The sequence below is a fragment of the Watersipora subatra genome, chromosome 6, assembly GCF_963576615.1.
Source record: "Watersipora subatra chromosome 6, tzWatSuba1.1, whole genome shotgun sequence".
Classification (NCBI taxonomy): domain Eukaryota; kingdom Metazoa; phylum Bryozoa; class Gymnolaemata; order Cheilostomatida; family Watersiporidae; genus Watersipora; species Watersipora subatra.
Genome location: NC_088713.1, coordinates 38,597,431 through 38,619,621, shown reverse-complemented (window position 1 = coordinate 38,619,621; position 22,191 = coordinate 38,597,431). Strand labels below are relative to the sequence as shown.

Here is a 22,191-nt window from a genome sequence, read left to right as displayed (position 1 = left end):
ACCAAATTCAACGTATTTCACACACTAAAGCTACTAAATGTATAATTAATCCGTTTCAGAAGTGAACGTGCCATGAGACACACTAATAGAAATACAGGAATTGTTCTCTCTTGGCAGGTGTGAAGAAATTTCAGACAGGCACGAGAAATAGCTGGTCGGTTATGGTGCTCGTGTTGGGACAACCCACCCAATGAAATATATGCACTCATGCAGATCTATTCTGCATTATAATGAGCCAACATGTTACCCAACTGCTCCGGATAATGTTAGAGCAGCTTGGTTTTTTATGATAGTAGTTAGCAAAGATCTACTACAATCTGACACATCTACATGAAGATGAAAATAAATTTATCGTTGTATTTTAAAACGCACTATTCATTTTATGGGCGCGAATCATGGCCATTAAAGAACAATAGATGCTGGACGGAATGCCACAAATGCATCAACCAAGCAAGCGTAATGGCCTTACCAGCCTGATTTCGAAAGTAAGGGCAATATTGGATTGGTCTTACAGTTATAACAACCAGTCATCGGCAACTTCAATAAAACCAACTGCAGCTCAAGCTTGTGTTTTATCCTACAGCTAGAGATAGTAAGATACAGCTGGCTGAAGCGGTGATCACGTTGAAGCTATTTATGTATTTGTGAATTTTTATTATGAAACTATTGTATAAAAATAACCTTCTTAAACTGTGCGTATGCCAGTAATTGGCCACCACTTATCAATATTACACCTGTTTCATTTCACAAATTAACCAAATCTGGACCAGACAGTGAGTCATCGCTACGAACAAAACCCGCCCATAAAACATCCACTGTAATTACCAGTAGGCAATACAACGACAGGAATGATTGCAGCCTCACATATCATGTATTTGAAAAGATCAATTGGTACAAGAAATGGGAAGATGTCTGTTGAGGTTTTTGTTTATCTGTTACCCTTGGCGACTCTCTCTAATTCATCCTTCTTCTTTATAGCGGAGCTGTTTGACGATCCCTGTACGAACACAAAATCAATTACTATATGCAATCACCAACCAATTCAATGTTTAATTATCCGAAAAGCAACAGGCGATGAATGATGATGAACCCATGAACATTGAGCGAGGTACAACACATGCTAAATATGTATCCGGGTTAAATTAAAACTCTTTAAAGAATAGCAAACAAAATTACATGTAAGCGAGCATCTCACATGCTGCTGAAAGGTCAGCAGATGTTGTTGTACTCCTAGATTGTCTAGCGCATGATCACAAGCAGCCCAAGAGCCATACTAGTCTCCTGAGTGTATGAATGCGCAAGCAAGAAAGACAATGGAAACCGATTGTTTTAAAGGCCTCACCATGAGATGACAACCCCAAGCGTACAGCAATAAAAAGAGGCGGATGCTAATAAACTTCTCATCACCAATGAATTATCCAACAGATGATTTAAAAGTTGAGAAAATATTTTACTCAACACCTTATATTCCGACATAAATTATCCAAAATACACTTGGAACATTCCACACAAACTTTATAAGGTTGGTGCAATGTGGTGAGAAAATATGTGATGTAATGAATCGTTTCATCTCACGTATTAGTAGTAATATAAACGAAATAATTTTTTATCGATTAGTACTTTATTTGGCGTTCATACGTTGAGTCAGTTTTTTTTATGTAAGAAAGTTGTTAAATTGATATATGTCATGACCAAAAGTTTGATGGGCTGTGAAATGATTTCAACAAATCACATTGAATATTTATAGGAATAGCTACTCTAACATAAGACGGTTTTAACATACAGTGCAGAGCTCGACGTAACATTATTTTCTACACAGGTTTTACGGTACTACAACAACTAGGTAATAAAAATACTCCCCGTATTTAACAAAAAAAGATTGTGACACTCAAACTAAAAATACACACAAAGCATTGTGATATCTATGACATGTTACCTTCGCGGCGTTAATGAGCTCATCCGCGAGGCATTCAGCAATCGACTTGATGTTTCGGAAGGAAGCTTGTCGAGCACCATTGCAGAGCAGCCATATAGCCTGATTGACTCTTCTCATAGGCGAGACATCGACAGCCTGTCTACGCACTGTACCTTGTCTTCCGATACGTGTCGAATCCTCTCTTGGTCCGCTGTTGATGATGGCATTAACAAGCACTTGCAAAGGATTCTACAAAGTTAACTGACAATGTTACACAAGTACGTTCACATCAAACTTGACTACATCAAAATATCTCAATGCAGTGGACTACATAGGCAAACTTATGTATGAGGCGTGAAATACTGACCAGTCAATACAAATGGTCAGCAAGAAACCACAATTTGTTTTAGCACTTATTTGGCAGCCTCACAAGCAATAAGCTAGCAAGGTGTATGATGGAAAGTGCATTACAAATCACAAGCATAGCAGGAAGATTTTACAAACTTAACAGTAAAAATGTTTATACATTATGTTAAAACAACTTCTAGATTCAACTTCCTGTCCAACCTTCACGATAGAGTAAATACTAAGGACACTGAGCATTCACACAGCCATCTTCACAGCATTTGCTAAAGATATTTATAGCAGAAAATGAAAAGAATAAGTTTTACTGTTGCATTTTGTAAATCCGAGATTTTGCTTGTAGCATTAAACAGGTTGAACTTTACGCGACTTGCAAGCAATTGTAACAGTGATATAACATTAATTCCATAAACAAACTGCATCACTAAATGGGATTACATGTTAGCACAAAATATTCTTGCATCAACAGTAACAAGTAACATTACAGATGGAGGTTTGAACACTATATTTGTGTAATTTCATCTAAATAACAGGTTTTACCCACATTTACCATTAAAAATCAATAGAAAGTTCTGTGATCTTTACAAGATATCAACTGAAAACAGATGCGACATATTTATATCGAAGCAACTAAATGTTAAAGGTTTTGACTTTTATCAAAATTCACATTACAGTTATTTGGTATCAAAAAATTCATGTCTTAAGGTCCGGCCACACGTAACGAATTATTCGTTCAAACTGACCGAATCCACGAATTTCTCAGAATTCACAGATTTATTCTGCCGAATATCATAGATTCGTCTGAGCTGTGCATGCACACCGAATTCGTTAACGAAACGCGTCTAATTGGCTAACCAATGTTTTTAGCGAGCACGATTCTAGTAGCTTTGACAAGTGGTATAGTCCAAGACACGTACGACGACACACAATAAAAGTATGACCGCTATATGACTTGATACATACGATGCATACGTGTGGCCGGACCTCTACTCTGCTGTGTTGTAGGTGCGAAATATGTGAAAATGTGATTACAAGCTCTTAAAAGCTCAAAAACAAACAGCTATTCGCAGCCATTACAAAAAACGATGTAGGTTGGAGTGAGTCCCTTTTCAAAACGGCTCAAATGGGACGTAACTGAACACGATGGCTTCTGTTTACACTTTTATGCCACCTCATTGATCAAAATAATTTCACAAATATACTTCACGCATTCAATAAAACGTTGTCTATTGTTCTCACGTGTCTATCTTATCATCAATATAATACTGTCACTTTGAGAACTGATATCTCAAAAGCTACCATAAAAATTCGTTCAAATTTTTAACCATAACCCAACGGAGGACACATCATTCTCTGATAAACATGAGGAGCCTGTTGGTCACCTGGGATAGTCGAAAAATGCCATAAAAATTGCTCTTGAAATTTGGCAAGAAGTGTGGGTCACATGATCAGATTACAACTAGATGATTAGACCCAGTGTCGCATCGTTTCACAAAGTCCCGCGACAAAAACGCTTGATTCCAACCAAACCCGATCGACATACTGATCTCTAAGATTATTCTTACCGCGCTCTCAACATCTCACTCTTTTGCATTTACTTTATTACAAAAGATCATTTGTAGTTTCTTGTAGGGAATTTTGTCCTTTTTAAAATGGTGTATAATACAACAATCAATTTTAGAGCGACTGCCAATGGGAGTAATTTTTGTTGGTTAGTGTTGCGGCCTTTCCATTATAACTTAAATAAAACAATAGTGGGCGTGGCTTGTTTGTTTGGAGCCGTACGAGCTCCAATATATGCATCCATTAGCAGCAAAACTCTGTGAAGTTATACAGCTCTCTACTGTCAGAGTCATATAGCTTTACAAAGTCTCGTGACCAAAACCGGAAACAAAAACGTTCGATTCCAAACAAACCCGATCGACATACTGATCTTTAATGGAATATTCATACCTCGCACTCAATACCGCTCGTTTTGCATTTACTTTACGTTTTTACAAAAACGTTATTAGAACATTATTGTAGGAAATTTTGTTTTTTTTCAAATGGTTCATGATACAACAATAAATTTCAAAGCGACTGCTAATGGGAGTAGTTTTTGTTGATTAATGTTACGGCCTCTCCATTACAACTTATATAAAAATAGCAGGCGTGGCCTGTTTGTTTGAAATCGAGCGAGCTCCCGTATACACTTCTGTTGGTCGCAGGACTCTGTGAAACTATACGGCTATGATTAGACCAAGCTGAAACGAAACTGTAAAGTAGCGAGCATCTATACTTGATAAGGGCTTTTCAGTAAAACCAGAAGTGCTTGTCATAAATTAACTAGTGCTACAAGACATTTTATATTGAACGTTTTATTTTACGCAATAACATCGTGTCAAAAGAATAACTGCAATGTTTGAGTATGTCATTGAAATGAAGATATTCCAAACTACAACGTTTTCGTGATGGCTGCGATTAACTGTTCATTTTTGAGCTTTTAAAGATGTGATTGCATCAAAAAAGTTGAAAGATCAAATGAAATTAAGACCAATAAAAGGCTAAGGTGTGTCAGAAACTCCAACAGTCGGAATAATGGCATTCATATGGCTCTGTTTACAAATGCTGTTTCCAAGTAACAATGTAAATCAATCAAGTTAATTTTTGCACACATGTTATTAGACCAGAAATTTAAAATTCATTTTTAACAATTTTCAAATATCTTTATCTACTTTCTTCGTTATAAATACAAATTTTATTGGAACGATATCGCGATAAAATCATTACGAATCTTCTGTTGGTAGGTCATGGATGATCGTGATGCAAATGCGGAATTACATAATACTATTATTTTGAGTCATGAAACGATGATGAACGTGTGCTCGATAGATATGATGCTGGTGTACACACTTTTGCGAGTTTAAAAACCGTATGCGTTTTTATGGTTTTACCCCGAATAGCTGTAAAAAAATTTTTTTCGGTCTGACGTAGATCGCCAAACTTTTTTTACTAGTGCTTTACCAAATACTGTATTACAAGAACATTAAAGATATATTTAATAAGTTTAAAAACTTCGGATTGTTAGGCAAATTGTCTAAGATTACTGAAACACATTGACAAGGATAGCCAGGGTTTAACATCTGAAGACCTATCACGAGCTAAAATGGCACATCGTTTTTTTTCTGAAGTGTGATGAGATAGGTTACCATTAAAATTGCATTTGAGAACTCGTCCGACTTGAAACTTTACGTTGTATGGGATGTTTTATGTAGTACGAAACAAAATATTTTCATGTTTTTTCCCAGAGAGATGTTTGCATCACAAAATTACCAATGGGCTCTATAACACCTCATACTACTTTTTGGCCTTACTGTGAACACACCGGAACAAATTAATGTCGTATGGTGAAGGTCCACTGTATTACTATAGCTTAGGGAACTATTATTACTGTTACAACTACTACTACTGCTCATTTGTAAAGCCTACGCAGCTGCTAGCTACAAAATGTGCTTTTGCAGAACGAAACTAAGGTCAACGTGAGATGGAAACACGCTTTCCATTGGCTCAACCGATGATTGTTTTCTTTCGATTAAGCAGAGACATGATTGATTGGTTATATAACTACTGACAAATGGAAAACATTTCTGCAAAAGCTGAACGACTGCAAAAGCTGCTCTATTTCTACAAAGTTTCGTTCTGATAGATACGTTCAACGTATTACGAATTATAGGGTCATCTTATGCGAGTTCTATAAAATCAACGATTTTAGAGCTGCTTTTCTATGGTAGACTTATATTCGAGATAGGCTTATATGCAAGAATATATGGCAAATGTACTTTTATAACGCTGGCCTCAAAATAGATCCAAATGACCAATTGCCATATTATCGGACTAGGAAAGCGTTACCAAAAACTCAATCTGACTGTCTTTGCATAAAGATCATTTTATATCACCATTTAAACCTGTCAGTGGAAATTACTGCAAAAAAAAGCAACCACAAATAGCTTTGAAGTCCCGGGAAGCCAAGACTAAAAGTTCCCACAATGTCTTGGCAAAATCATTGTGATGTCTGTATCATAAAACCCAACTGCATCTAAAAACTAGTTCGATTGCATTTTGCAGGCTCTGCCAAACGCATTTCACAGAAAAAAATTCTCGTCAATATAATTTAAACTTCAGATGTTACAGGCCAGTTGGCAGATCATAAAAGATAAAATGTTTGCGGATCAAAAACTCAGACAAAATAACTCACCTCTCCAGTGAGCAAATGAATGATCTCAAACGAATGCTTGACAATTCGCACTGTCATGAGCTTCTTTCCACTGTTTCGTCCATGCATCATGAGAGAACAGGCCAATCTCTCAACAATTGGACACTGAGCTTTGCGAAATCTCTTTACGGAGTATCGACCAGCGGAATGAGGCAGATACTTGCTCCACTTTCCCTGCACACCATTCAAATTGCTTGTCACTTAGTTCAAATAACTAATAATTTAACTATTAGCTGTATGAGATGTGAAATACTGTCCAACCAAAATGATTGACCAGCAAGAAACCACAATTTTTTATCGCACTGGTTTAGCAGCCTAACTTGCAATCTACAAGCAAGGTGTATGATAGTGCAGTGAGCTTTTTTATATACTAGTGACATAACACAACCAACAGAATAGAGGTTTGTGAATGCCAGTAGATCAATGAGAAAATCTGGAGCCTATCGGCCAAAACTTTTTACGCTCGCTAGATGAAGAAATGCTAACAAAGCTAGCTTTTCAAGAATGACAATAACAACATAAAAATGCCAACCTTGCAAGCAATGTAATCTGTCAGTGAGATATCTCCCACTTGCACTTCATCTGTTGGCCATTTACCAAATAATTTGACTTCGGGTATCTCTACTGTATTTACGGTAGGTTCCATTTCGGCAGCTTCGGCTGCCCAATCGTCTGCCATTTTGAAAGCTGTAAAACAAAAAACAGCGAAGTACAAAAACAGTCTCCTGCAAACAATAATGTAGTACTACTATCGTGCCACATGTGACTAGTAGACATTGTTAAACAATACTATAATTAATTGACCGACGAACAAGTTTAAGACAATCAGCAAGTTGAATAAATTTCATCTCAACACACTAAACTCGATCACAGTTTTAAAGAAACTTGTAGATGTAGTGCAAAGATTTTCGTGACAGACTACTTACATTGACAGGAAACTCTAAAAAGAACGAAGCAGAGGGGGCTCGCAAGTATAAAGACTCCATAGTCTAAGAAGCGAATACGCAGCTGCGGTATAAAGCAGACGCATCTGAATGCCTCTTGTTGCTATTTCAAGGATACTGGGTTACGGTGGTAGAACTGGTAAGCAGATAGCCGGAGTTTTTATTGGTTGCAACCGAAAATATCAGCGCGTTATTCGCTGATGAAACGAACTATTCACAACACGATAATGAAGGTGAAGGCCATGAACTTTCTCAATTGCTCATTAGTGTGCATCGATTCTGCACGCCCATACTTTGAACATTTATAAATTTCGTACAGTTTTAGCGATAGTATAGTCTAATCGGTATTTTATGCGTGAAGTCAAGCATTATAGTTACAACAAAGATAATCATATATTCACATCTTTCAGTTGATAGTGATATTTCGTAAGTACGAAATTAACTGCTTTGCCAAAAAAGCGGATATAATATTGAAAACATATATTTTTACAGTTTAAATTTTTGTTTGAGAACATGTGTAGCTATTGCATATAGGCATACTTTAGCGGCTATTACAAAGAAGATATTGTGTGCATATAATAATGTCTTATTTATGGTAGGTCGCGATTAAGAGGTATAATTTGTGACATGGCGCTTTAAAGTGAAAAAGAAACTGTTATATGAGTTTAGAGAGCGAGCTATTATATAGCGTTCTGTTATATACATTGTATATTCAATTACTGCCCCGCAATCATGGGTATAAAGTACAAAACTGAATGGATAACCAGAGCAGTTAGGTAATATACAAATGTTAGCTAAGCCACTTGAAAAAGCAATTGCGTGAAAAATTGATTTGAAGGGTCGATAGTGGTGAGCGTAGAGCTTGACTGGCTAGTTATTAAAAGTTAGAGCAAATGCTGCTTGTATGCCACAAAGAATTCAAACAGATTTGTTATTTTGCTTGTATTTAATGAGATAAATTCTGTGCATGTTAACCCAATAAATATAACAGCACATGCTGATCGACCTACAAATACCAGAAAATATTCACAATTAGCTTAATAATGAAAATGTTCTTCTAACTCATCTGGCTGAACAACCTAATCTGAAGGAAATTGTTTGTTTGTCGATGTTTGTGTGCTGCTTTTATATCTGTTCGATCTATCAAGTTCAATCTCTCAAAGTTTAGTTGAAATTTCACATCTTTGATCGCCCTAATTCTTTTAGTGCGTAAATTTGCCAGTCTTGCAGTTTGGACCCCTGAACATTCCCTCGCATTCAAAAAGGGAAATAAATGATACGACACAAGATGTGACACAGGATATTTAACAAACTCTCTATCTATTAAACAATCTTCTGGTGCTTTTTTGTTCGTTCTGCCGACTTAACTAATAAGGAAAACGTTTTAAGCATTAGCCGTTTAGTATTTTGTTTATTTCAGCTTTCGACAATCTGGAGTTGGACAATTACATGTATATAACTGGTTCTCCAAATATTTCTTTTTTGGACTAGCTTTGTATCGCATTCTTCTCCAGTTTCGACACCTAATGATTTTGTGAAATCCACTTTTCAAAATGCATTCCAGCTCTTTAAAAAACCAAAAAAGTCATTTTTGATTATGTATAGCATGCTAAATTTTGTGTAGGGTCTAGCTATAGCATTTATTGCAACCTGTGTGCAATATTCAAGCGTACACAGGACTTCTGTGAGTGTAGTGTGAACTGCAGCGCTAAGGAAATCCTGGAAAAACATCGTGCTACCTGCTTTTACAAGTGAAAAAGTGGATGCAGAATTCTCTGCGTAACCTGTAAAAGGTTGCTGTGGACTCTTGAAAAATATAGGGTAGAGCCAGTGAAGTCAACAGCTCAAAAATCAACTTCATTAAATTTGAATCGTCATGCTGTTCTTTGGAGACCAAGGCGAGAGACTAGTCAGCCCCCTTTATTCAGCCCTTATTTCAGAGCTTCTATCTGATAACAAAAGTATCTTGTTCACATTTACTTCAATTATATAATTTACATCTAGCCTTAAAGTGTACAGTGTCATGCAAGTGCCAAGTATTATTGGTACTTTGCCAACAAACATTATGCTTTTTAGCTAAAGCTTTATACAAGCTAATATTATATAGTACTGTCTCATTATAGCTATTAATAATGCTTGTAGCTTTTTACAAAGCTTTTCTATGACCAAACATATAAATACTTGGGTTTTCTGTTATCAAATCAGTTGTCTCTGGAGTGTGCAATAAACCATTTCTCTAATTTAATACTCTATTTAATTGCTTCTGTGCAGAAACATAACATACAGGTATGATAATTCTGGCACCCCAGTGCTCACTATATGCACCAAACCGCTAACTGTTTTAATGACAAATACATCACAATCTGAACCTATTACATTACATGTACCAATCATTATTGCTCAGGATCATTAGGGAATGTGAATAAAAATAAAATATATGTTAAAAATGGTACTAAGAACAAATTTTGGCTTGAGCCTAAATTTACTACTAGTAACTAGGTTTCCCAGTAACCACTTTTTGGGATCAGTTCTTTCTGCTTGCGTCGATTATAGTAATCAATTTTATCTTGTATATTGAGTATTGCATGTCGTAACGTTTCTAAGTGGTTGTTTGATAATTTTGCAAATTTAAGAAACTTGACTTATTGTGGTTTCAATCAACAGTTTTCAATTATTTTTTATGCTTAACCCTTTGACCAGGTATAAGCCCCCCAAAAACAACCAAAACTCATGTAATTTATTTTAGAAAATTCAATAAAATCTTTTTAGATAAAATAGATATTTTATGAACATGCATAGCTCAAATCTTAAATTTATTTCTATGAACAAAAATTTTTGTACATATACATTCATTCACGTATCTACTACTCGAAAAAATTACAACCGTGTGCAATTGTCCCTGTATGAAATGCTTGGAAGCATTTTTTTTCGGTAGAGTCAAACGCTATAACGTAGCCATGCGAGCCACCATAGCCATCGTTTTCTCTGCATATTCCAAGTATATTAAAAGTCCAAAAAGTTTACATCACTTCTATCATTTGAATTATTTTTATTCTGATCAGACAAAAAATCACTAACGATCGCAGGATCAAATAATCTTTGATTTTACCGTTTTAAAAGTCGAGCCGATGTTGACTGGTTTTTCCAACTTTTAATCTTTTCCAAGGAATCGTGATTTGTTTAGCTTTTAGCACAAAGCAACGCCTCTCAGATAATCGTTTCATATTGTAAATCATCGACCGATATCTTGTTGATGATATTTAAAACTTACTAGTGTTCATATCCTTTGTTTAACGTTACTAGACGACATCTTTATAAACGTCTACCGAAATAGACATAAATGTCGTTTCCCCACGCAACCGGTAAATGACATTCTGGTTGTTTCCCCTGCCAAAGGGTTAAGATTTTGTTAGCATCCAAGTGTTGTTTCACAATCAGCTTGTTGGACATATTATTTGCTGTTTTCACCATGCTGTTTTATGTTAGTAAAGCTAAGACTAAACTATTTTATTTAGCCCTGCACTTTTTAATTTAGTAGGTTTTTAAACCGCCAAAGTTTTCTCCTTTATTGAACTTGGTTAATCTAATTCAGTTTAATTGAATTACTGGAGTAAAATTTGAGGAATCACTAGCTGGTAACTCTTTGAGTTATAGAACTAGTAGAAACAGAGCAATCTGTTGAAAATTAAACTCAGCAGGTTGGGTCAATTTCAAAAATTTAAATCTTTTCATTAAATTGATACTTCTGGATACATTAAAAAACTGCATAGTCAGGGTAAATGTCAGACAACCATGAATTTCACGTAAGTTTTAAACTCATGCCTGTTTGCAACGAGTTTTCATTTGAATAATATGATTATAGTGTTACAAACCTGCAAAGACAGCTGGAGGTTGGCTTAAGACTTCAGTGTATTCTGATGTGCCGAGAGGAAAGGTAACCTTAGCATAGAACCTTGCTGGACAATCATCATGGCTCTCAACAGCCCATACCATCTCCCGTCCCATCTCATAGTACTGGTTGCAGTCGTATTTAGCTCTTGTTTAATTAGGTGAGTACCCGGCATTGTCTGCTCTCACTATCAACTTATACCTACAGTTTAGAAAACTCTTACTAGGTAAATAAGTGATAAGTACTGACTGTGACAAACATCGAGTTTAAACTATGATTTGATACTGTTAGTTTGTTTTAGTTCTTGTTTCTCTTAGTTTCTATGTCGGCTTCAGCATACTGGAAATATCTCACGATCAGTTAATGCTAGACTAAAATCCACTCTACTATCACCATTTTCGTTTTGGCTTTAGGTAATGAGCACTTTAGTTAGTACTTTGTTTTTAATATAAGTAACAACTAACTATAGTTATTAAACATATGATTAAGGTTTATGAAGTATAGTAGATCATTAAACACAATGATTAATAGAACAGTGTGATCTTCTTTATTATTGAAACTAGTACCCAGGTAGCTTAGAGTGTTTTTAGAGTTCACCAGGTTTGCCGATAAAGCGCAGAGAATAAGTATACCCACAGTTAGTCTGAAATGCTGGAAGGTGGTTGATTGGTGCAGAGTGTTGGAGTGTTGGCGAATAAGGTGAAACTTGTGAGCCTGAGCATCGTTGAAAACAGTCTTTTATCCTAACTTCTGATATTGGCTACCGACAGACATGGCTCTTATTATAGTAGAGATTTGATAAAAATTTATCGTATTTGTTTTAGTGCTAAATGTGAGAAGGTGTTTTTTATTGTAGTATATATTCTTTTTTATATTCAATTTTTTTATAATATTGTCATAAGGCTGTTGTTGGTAATAAATGTCTAAACCAAGTTGGTTAGGTCGTCTTGCTGCCAGCTTCTAGCCTATTCTGATATTATAGTTTTAAAACAATTTTTTGCTGACTTGATTAACTTTAGAATTGTTTAGTAGCTGGAGAGAGACCAAATGGCCGAAGTAATGGAAGCGGAAACTTTTAAAACCAAATGGCTCAATTCAGTTTTCAGGTTTTCACAAATAGTTAATTCAATTCTGATACAGCAGCGGATGAATAGAATTGCACGGTAATAAAACATGAAATTGTTGGAATAATGTCAATTGTCAATTCTGTGTGGTAACTTTGGCTGACATACGAGCATTTTAGAATCTTGCTCCGTTTGAGCGGAAGCAAAACACTTTGTTTTTTTTGCAATGATAAGAAGGCAAATAATCATGCAGGAATTGAATTATTCACATCTAGATGAACAAAGTTCTTAGCTTGTTACACTTCAGATGTTTTAAAATGTTTATCTAACGTTGCCAAACATTATGCTCTGTTGCCGTTAATGTCCAAACAGATTTCCTGAACACCACGATTATTCTAAAAATTAGTAATCATTTTATAAAATCTCCACACTGATGTATTGTTTCACTTGCCATTACGTTGACATACTTTAAAATGCTTGTTATGAGTGCTCTAATGGACTAAAAATGTTTACATATATATATATAGACGTTGACAAACCTTGATAGTCTTCAATGACTACCACTAGCCAAACTATGAATAAATTCGTCCACATTTCAATTGTTTTCAAAAAATCCCTAATAGGTTCACTCCAGTCCAGTTTAGCAACAAGATGACCAATTCTTTTAAGTTTTAAAGAAATCTCGGAAATCTAAGCCTCCATTCAAATAGTTTCTAACATAGTGTCCTCTCTGGTGTGTTCCAAGTGTACACTCTGTTAAGCCAACTCGGCATCGACTAGTTTGACCTTTGGGTTAGCACCTGGGCAGCTTGTACAAGTAATTCACTCTAAAATTCCTGCGCCTTACAGGCATGTCTATATCATCAGTGCGAGTAGATGTGGAATGTGGTTGGTTAACTTAAGAATGTTAGGCGTTCTCAAACAAACACTTCTCTTGACAGTAATGACCTTCAAAGTCATATAAGGGCAACTCTACCTTTACTAATGTCATTGAATTAAGCTTTCAACTGTCACTGTTTGCTGCTATCGTTTGTCGATGGAAAGACCAATGTTCTTGATCATGTTACTGGTTATTGATTAGAAGGTACCCATTGAACATTCAAATTGAACATTCAGATAGTTGTAAACCTTGACTCTGGCCGATCTTTTGCACCAATTGGAGTAATTGGCACCGATGTGAGCAATGATGCATTTACTGCTTTAATGTTGGTTGGTTTATTGAAAAAAGTACAAAACAGTAAGAAATAGAAAGAAGTAGGTGCTACGAGGACCCACATGCGCAGTAGAATAGCTAGTCATGGCGCTGAGCTGTGGCTAGCAGTTAGTTGAATTATTTTTAAAAAAACAACAATTTGAGGAGTCAAATGAGCCAAAATGTTTGACCAAATATTTCATAAACTAAAATGTTAAGTCAAACATTTTCGTTTTTATAAATGTTTTTGCCTCGATCGCAACTCATTGGCTAATTCTCTTAGGCTTCAGGACTATTTTTGCAATTTGTCAACTTAGCTAAACGGTAGGCCTGCCATTGCTGTCCCAGGGCTGCTTCTCTGAAAGAAACACCCACCTGGTTAGGCCCAGACTTTGATATTGTACCCTCAATCACCTGGCTGGTCAATTTAAAATACACCCCTAAATACTGGGAGTTCCCTATGGGGTGCCCAGGTTCCATGCCCGCTAAACATCCGATATGATTCAGACGCTATAAAAATAATTTTTCACAGGCCCTTTCACTGGCTTGGCTGTGGACAGCCCCTCCGCCTAAAGTAGCAATTCGCTGACAGTGCTCCATGGTCTGAAAACCGTGATTTTCGGCCTAGCCTAATGGGCCTTTTGGGGGAAGTATCAGCCCTGGGATTGCTGTAACATTCATCTGTTAAAAAGCATTAAAATACTTTAATATGCGTGTAAATTACATGTATGTCCTGTAGCAACTAAATATTTACAATATAGCAAGCGAGGAAAAGCGTTGCAGAAAAAAACTTTCTCATGCATGTAGCTTGTTAATCATCAACAATCTTTCTCCCTTCTATAAAACTTAAAGGAAGGGGTATCTATGCCAAGAATTGAACGATCGTCATATTGAATTTCCCCTTTCTAACTACCAAACTCCACAAATGGCAGGGAATTCATGCCAGTCTACTTAACGGATTCAAATATAAGATATGGTCTAACCACTAGTATGTTGATATCTTTAATCGCTATAGACATTCCATCGAAGGGATTTTATCATCTGGGGATTTTCTCTTATCTTCTGTATAAACAGGAAAGTTATTTTTCATATTCTCATAGGGTTAAAAATCCACAATATTTTTAGTTAATCATTCATGTTAAGACATTCAAGCATTAGCATGGAAGAGAGGTGCCCAGTACACATTGGAATGGAAGGTTATCCTTTATACTGGGAATGAGAGTTATGTTATCCGAGATCGTCTAAGCTTTATGAGTAGTAAAGATACATATGAACTAATGAAATATATATCTACATCTGCATTCCTGCGGCAGCTTGTCACTCTTGTCAGCCAATTGACTCCATCAATCAAGGGTCAGTCTATGGTGAACTATGTACCTGTAACCTGAATGGAATATAATTACAGCAAAAGTTTGTGAATTGAACATGTGTCTTTGCTTTTTATTTGGTAAATACGGATGTTGATGCAAGGCCAAACCCAATCTTTTCACATTTGCTTCATAATTGCAACACAGCTTGCCTTTTTACTAATTGCTATGTTTTTTTGAGAGTTTACCTGCAATCTAGGAGCTTTGTGGTCTCTATAGCACAGCCCTGGCTAGACCACTTGTGACAACAGGCTACCGAAATTGGCTGTATATGTAGGTCTTCACATTTTAGGCCTCATTTCTTCAACACGCAAATTCTTCAAGCGTGAAGTTTCTATAGTTAGACACAAACTGTCAAAAGGCTTTCCCTTGTGTTCATTTGACTTGAGGATACATGACTTAACCTATTTAGGAGCATCAAGCAATGCTAATCTATTTGACAGAGGAATGTAAGCTTCGTTACTAGCTACTAACAATGCCATCTATTCACGGCTCACATTACAGACCTCATTTGTTTGTCTCTAAAACATGAATCACTTAGCCTACATTCCTACCATTACTCAGTGTCTCATCGCTATATGTCCTCTGTGCTAGTCATTCTGGAATGTAGGCTATAGCAATTGGAATGTAATATTGTTTAGATTAACGCGGCTGTCTTGATATGCAATGGGAAAAGAAACCCATTTGGTATCAGTAGTGTGGCCAATTATGGCTGAAGCTTCACTTCTGCGGTGTGGCTCGGGCTATAAACTAGTAATTAATTAGCCTAAGTGTAAAACTGGCTAATCTAATATTGACTTTTTTATGTAACATTTATCGGTGCGCTTGGCTTGCGAACAAACGCATATTTCCTAAGTGATTTATTTTAGTACTTCAAATGGTTGATAGCTAAGGTTACAGAGTCATGACATAAAAACATTTTATGTCACAGCCCCAGTTGTAGGGAAAGTTTTTAAATGTTAAAGAGTGAAACTATCCTTGTTTGTTGTCAAGTGAAACTGTACTCCTTGAGTATTGGAATTGCTTCTCACTGATTAGCTATCATAACAAAGTAATTGTTTTCAATGAGCATTTTGAAGTAAAAAATTTTTGTCTTTTTTGGCAAACTACTAATTGTCTAAAAATGGTTGAGAATAATCATCCGAGAAAGTTTTTTGATGTAAAGTTTAGCAATTTTCATGCTAATCTGATCAGACTCAGCTGTTACTAACCGGAATTTACTAACCGGAATGTAAAACTATTTATTTCCTGTCTAGGTCGTCGGTTAAAGTTGGAAAACTCCCCAGAGCCAATGCAAGAATTGATTTTTGATGCGTAAGAAGGCTTCCTTTGTACTTCTGTTTGTAGTGATTATGAAGCAGGTGTGTATCACCATCTTGAAGGAGTACCTGATTAGCGTGATGTTACCAATGCATATTCAGTACAGGTTACTATTCCCTGCATAAGTAAATCTTGGGCTTGCGATCGTGTGATCAATAAATCATGCTAATATCAGAAATAGGCATTGAGTGCGGTTTGTTTACCAAAGTATCTAGAATTTTCTTTAAATTCTTAGCATTTCGTAGTGTTTTGTGCCTAATTCCCAAGTTTTTAATCGCTTGTTTTCATATAACTAGGTTGTGATGGTTGTCTTCGAGCACACCGCATTCACTTAAAGGCTAAACCTCCCCCATCCAATTAAACCTCTACTCACTTACAGAAAGTAAAATTTGAGCGTATAGGTATCTGATTCAACACCTGAAATAGTTTTTAACATTCGAACATTCATAGATTCTCAAAATACTGCAAGTTTTCAGTGCAAGTAGGAAATAAATCAATCAATTTTAACTCTGTCGCAGTAATATAAGTACAGACTGTAAGCCGATACATCGGATACACTGTAAGCCGATGTATCGGCTTATCAATGGGGTTTCACTTTTCTTCTTATTACGAAGCCCACACATTAGCTAGACTAATCAAATTTTGTCTTCAATGAATCAACCCTGTTGCCAAGCACTTGTAATCATTAAAACATTTTTTGGTTCAACAATTCCATTTCTAATTATTTTTCAAAACGGCAAAACCAGATCGTTATCGTCATAGAAATAATAAACACACTGTGTTCGTTCAACCTAAAGAAAAATTGCGAGAGTGGGATGTACTAAATAATTTTATACTTATCTTGTAGAAAAATTTTTCTGAATAAGATGCATTTTACAGTAAAACGATATCTGTTTTTATTCCCGAGATATTGCTTAAATACTAGCGGTGTATTGGTTTTTCGAAAATCCATTTGAATTAATTTCGGCAAAATAATCGTTCGGTCAGAATTTAATGCGGTAGCGAAATAGTTAAACATGAGACATGAACAATAATAAGAATACTGTATATGAATTGAGTTGGTTTATATTTTGCTTAGTATATATTCTATACTGAAGTGACGGTATTTTTGTCACTATCTTAACTTCCACACCTCTTTGCTGATCTTACACTTGCGTTCAGATGCCTTTTAAGTACACAAACATTAAAAAAACTTTGTATCGATTTTTGCTTTAATAAGTTAATTTTTCCTTTAATTAAATTTTTGACAAGCCGGGATTGTTCTCTCAGCTATTATTCCTTGACTATGTGCACCGTAAACCGATGACATTACCGAGTTATCACGGATATTTCAGGAAATATTGCAGCTGTCAAACTTTCTGACATTTTTCGCCGAGCATCCACATCAGTCTGTGCAATGTGCACTACTTCGGCAATGATGATTGGCTGTCGTGGGTTGCTTAATCTATATTTCCCTTCATGATAGTTACTGGGAGACTAGTATTTCATCATTTCAATTAGAATACTATGTGTCGGACTATGCGCCGATTCAAATGTGGTTGGGTTTGTGATAGTGTTAACAATGTTATCACAAATGATCGCTGATGTATTGTGGGATCACTGCTGATATACGGTGATATAGCATGTACCGGTCTTTAGGGAGAGTTCACCATACTGTATAGAACAGCTATGGCCAAATGGCGGATCTAGATCCGGATCTTTGTAGTTTTCTTGTGGATCTTTTGTTGGCTGTCAAGAATTTTTTTAAAAGTATTTGTTAAAAGTTTGATTTAAAAAAATTTTTGTAATTTTTTTATTAGTTTTTGTAAATCCATTGTTTTCAGCAATGAGCTTTGTGAAAAACAATTGTAAAAGACGACTCACAAATACTCATCTTCATGAACTTAAGAGTCGCTGTAAGTAACAGAAAACCGTGTTTGGATAGTATTGTGAAGTCAAAGCCCACTCATCATTTTTCTCACCAATATCAGACATATTTATCACAGCGCATTCACTGATTTTTAGTCAAATTATGTATACAAACAAATTTTTAAAAAACGTACTTAACGCTTTGTTTTAAGATGTACACAAATAATCGCGCGTTTATGTATGGTAAAAAAAATGCACGTCTTCCGTTCGTTGTGGATCTTTAATTTGTCGGCTTTAGCTATAACGAATCATGGCCAAACTCATTTGGCTATCGCTGGTATAGAATAAGATAGCTCTGGCCTCTCCAGTCAACTTATAGAGTTGCTCATCAGTTTTCTGTTTATATACCGAGGGTACCTGCTTGTCTCTTTTTTGTAGCTTTGTCCTGCCTCATTTGCTGTCTTTTGCCTGTTGTGCTCAGTTGTGGCTTGACTTTCTTAATGGCTGATTCACACTTTTATATCTCCATGTCTCAGCATTGATGCCATAATACTTTGGTAATCATCTATGATGACAACTTTCACACTATCACAAGCCCATCAGTGTTTGCATCAGCAAATCCTCTGTGGCGTTGTGTTCTCATTTTTCTTTTTAAATTTTTGCCAAGAAACCTCTTTGTTTTTGCGTGAAACACTAGTCCCGCAGCTACTATCATAATCGGAAATAAATAAATCACACTATCCGCGAATTATTATCGCTGCAATGGTTCATTTTGAAAAGGCGGTCGTCGATACTCGGCGAAATATCTAGAAACTGTGACCGCTGCAAACTTTCCTGACGTATCCGCGTTGCTTCGTCAATGCCATCGGTTCATGGTTCACATAATCGATGCTGAACGCTGAAAGGGAAACTCCATCATACAGCGATATAGTGTTAACCAGCCTTTAGTGATTTATTTGCTTGCTAGTAACCTGCCAGCTGCTTTGACCTCATCACCCCTCTTTCATAGCACTTTGTTTATTTTGGCAAGGTTTTACCATTTGTTTTTGGATATAGCTTTTCGCCATTATCTGTTACTGGGTTACAATATTTTATAGACTGCTTGAGATGGTATTCATTGGACCATAGCTTTTCTATATTTCACTGTAGTAGTTTTTCCCTGTTAGCTGTTGACCTCTGATTCATGTAGCAAGGAGAGTATGGCCTGCTAGCGCAGGAATAACTCAGGATGAATTCAGATAAGCTTGTGTTCCCACAAATCTGATACGCAGCTGTCCTGGTTTGTTGTGTCAGCTAATAATGATTGGATATTTTTATGCACTACAGTGGACCCTCACCTAAAGAGTTTGATTAATTCCATTGTTGGCAGTGTAAGGCGAAAATTTTGTATAGAGCTGTATAGAAACCCATAATAATTATCTAATGCAAACACCTGGTAAAGTCATCAACATTTTATATGCGTATTGTACATAGCAAAAATTAGTAACAAAACAAAATGTTAACTAAAGTATATATAGTTAGTTACAGAAACTAGTGATTTTGTTGTTATGATCTGCAATAAAATGTACCGTTACAATGTAAGCTGATATGCGCTATACGTACTGTAAGGAGTTTGTACTTTCGCGGCAGACGTATAAATGAATTTAGTTGTCTAAACACACGCTTAAATCTACGTTTTAGCGAGGAATGTATTTTAAACTATTTTACTGAACTTCAACCCTTTCATCACTAAAATATTATCACCTATCTGTTTCCGGTTTCGTTTTCACAAAAATGAGTAACGCTGAACTGAGCGAGATCGAGCATCATATCTCTTCCATTTGTTGTTAGAAGGATTTCGCAAATAACATATCGGCATATTTGTTATTCCGACGTAATCAGCGCACCAACTCCCATTTTTGAATTTTGAGAGATGTTTTTGTCGATATTACATGGCGAAAATTATTCCATATAGAAAAGGTGAAAAATCAGCGTGCTCTACATTGCATGGCAACACAATCGTATAACAGGGTCATCGTAACTGGAGGACGCATTGTAACTAACCAACTGTACAATTCAACATTCAGAAACTTGCATGAGAAATATAGTTAAAGTACGTCAATGATGAATGCAAGCGTTGGTTATCACAGAAATCTGATGGTAATCTCATATTGCCATCGCCTGCCTTTTTGAATTTAACCATTGCTTTTAGCCCAGCTGAATAATCCAATGATACCACTGCCTTGTCTTTTACCTTTCTAAATATGTCTTAAGCCTACTTTTTCATATTGCAAAATCCAAATTATTTTATACTTACATTTGAGAACCCTAAGATCTTTCATGTAACACTGGAAAAAGTATGTTTAACCAATCAGAACTCATATGCTCCAGATTATGCACTCATTTTAAGCGAATCAGTTCCTATCCAAGTGCTCCCATAGTTGTTGAATACTAACAGTATGCCTAAGTTGAGTTTTGCAAATAGAAATCCTGGTGGTTTAACATTTTTTTGCATGCTCTGCTATAAGGAAATGCCAACAGCACCAACGTAGGCTATGCATTCGGAAATAGCAGGCTTCAGTTGAAATTGGATTCATTGCCCGGTGTAACTGCTATGTGACACTGGAATAACCTTCTGAGACTATTTACCAAAATAAGAGAAATTATGTATAACAATTTTTTGGTTATGCAGACAATTTTTTTGAGAGTTTTTATATTATATGGTTCTGATGAAAACATATAAAATACAGTTTACCTCTACTAACTAATGCGCTAACATAAGTACAATGGCGTAAGACCCGAACATATAGTCGACTCCGCAGCTGAAGTAGTAGTCAAGATCTGAAATTTAGAATTATTAACGGGTTTAAAGAGAATAATAGCTAAAACATCTAACGCTAAGTTAAAACTTCTCATGTTCTACACTTCACATTTTTATACCATCTTCACAAGTTGTGTAACAACGTTTGCCTCTCAACTTAACGTATGCATAGCCAAATCTACACTTTTGCCTTCACGTCTCGGAAGTGAAAAACAATAATTCTACTCAGTTAGTTTTACTGGGGATCGAGTTTTCTTTACATATTTTAATATTTAATTCATTTGTTCTAATGCCATGTATTTGTTAATGAGTTTTCATAGACTTGGCGCTGTGAAACGAATTAAACAACTAATCCTGTATTCGTATGGAAACTTTTGTTTCAGCTTGTGAAGCATACCGAAAAGCATTTGAGAGCCATACCGCCCTACTTTTTAACCCTTCATCTATAGTGGCGGTCAAATACTGCTTAATGTTGCAAGTTCTAATCTCATATGATGCAATCCTTTGTTCCAAACTCCAGTCTTGGCTTTCGACAGACAAACATATAGTAATGGCTTTTACTATAGTAAATTGCTTTTACTAGATAGTAAACTGCTTTTACTATAGTAAAAATATACATGTCTTGAAATTAGGAATTGTCTTCTTTTTAATCCTAGCCTTAGTAGAAAGGCAGATCCAAAGGTATTTTGCTGCTATTTCGTAAGGCATTGTTGCTCTTCGAACTACTGATCAACAGTTGTCCAAACCGATATTATCATAATATTTCAGTGAACAGTTCGCTTTAGACCAGCCATATGGCACTGTATTATAATAATACACCTATAATAGGTACTATTGTGTAGAAAGAATTTTTGCCACTGAATTAATCACAATTATAAGGTTTATGTGGTACAGTCGTAGGTTGCTGTTTACTCACTAAATGATACAGTGCTAGCGACCTAAAAGGGGACAATTCCAATGCTGGTACTACTGCAGTTCCATTTTAAAGAGAACATAAGTCAGCAATTTTAAACATTTTAAGTATTTTGAAGCAGAGGACACTAGTAGTTCTTTGCTTGCCCTAGAAACAGGCTGGCTGAGATTAATGCAAACGTGATCAAATCATGTTTTCTGGTGACTCATCCGGGCTGATAGCCTGTTAATGATATGTTCGGTTAAGCATATCTTATTTGTTTATTGCTAAGGGTTGAACTACTGTTTTCAGAGATGACCATTCCTTTAGAACCTTATGGAAGGT

At 35.9% G+C, this 22,191-nt stretch overlaps 2 protein-coding genes across 3 annotated transcripts in view; one reads left to right on the top strand and one right to left on the bottom strand.

Annotated features, from left to right (window-relative positions):
* Window positions 1-852: 852 nt before the first annotated feature.
* Window positions 853-7,493, bottom strand: LOC137398542 (small ribosomal subunit protein uS7-like). The gene is made up of 5 exons (XM_068084667.1): window positions 7,457-7,493; window positions 7,063-7,217; window positions 6,513-6,704; window positions 1,937-2,164; window positions 853-997 (listed from the first exon to the last, which is right to left on the bottom strand). The coding sequence occupies exons 2-5, from the start codon at window positions 7,207-7,209 to the stop codon at window positions 929-931; spliced, it is 636 nt and encodes a 211-aa protein (XP_067940768.1). The 5' UTR covers window positions 7,210-7,217; window positions 7,457-7,493; the 3' UTR covers window positions 853-928.
* Window positions 7,494-7,763: 270 nt separating this feature from the next.
* LOC137398938 (fibropellin-1-like) overlaps window positions 7,764-22,191 on the top strand; it is a 78,718-nt gene continuing 64,290 nt past the window's right edge. For both annotated transcript variants that reach the window (XM_068085099.1, XM_068085098.1), the window contains exons 1-2: window positions 7,764-7,900; window positions 11,337-11,523. In XM_068085099.1, coding sequence (XP_067941200.1) covers window positions 11,444-11,523 — 80 coding nt within the window. In that variant the 5' untranslated portion in view covers window positions 7,764-7,900; window positions 11,337-11,443. The remainder of the gene's footprint in view (window positions 7,901-11,336; window positions 11,524-22,191) is intronic.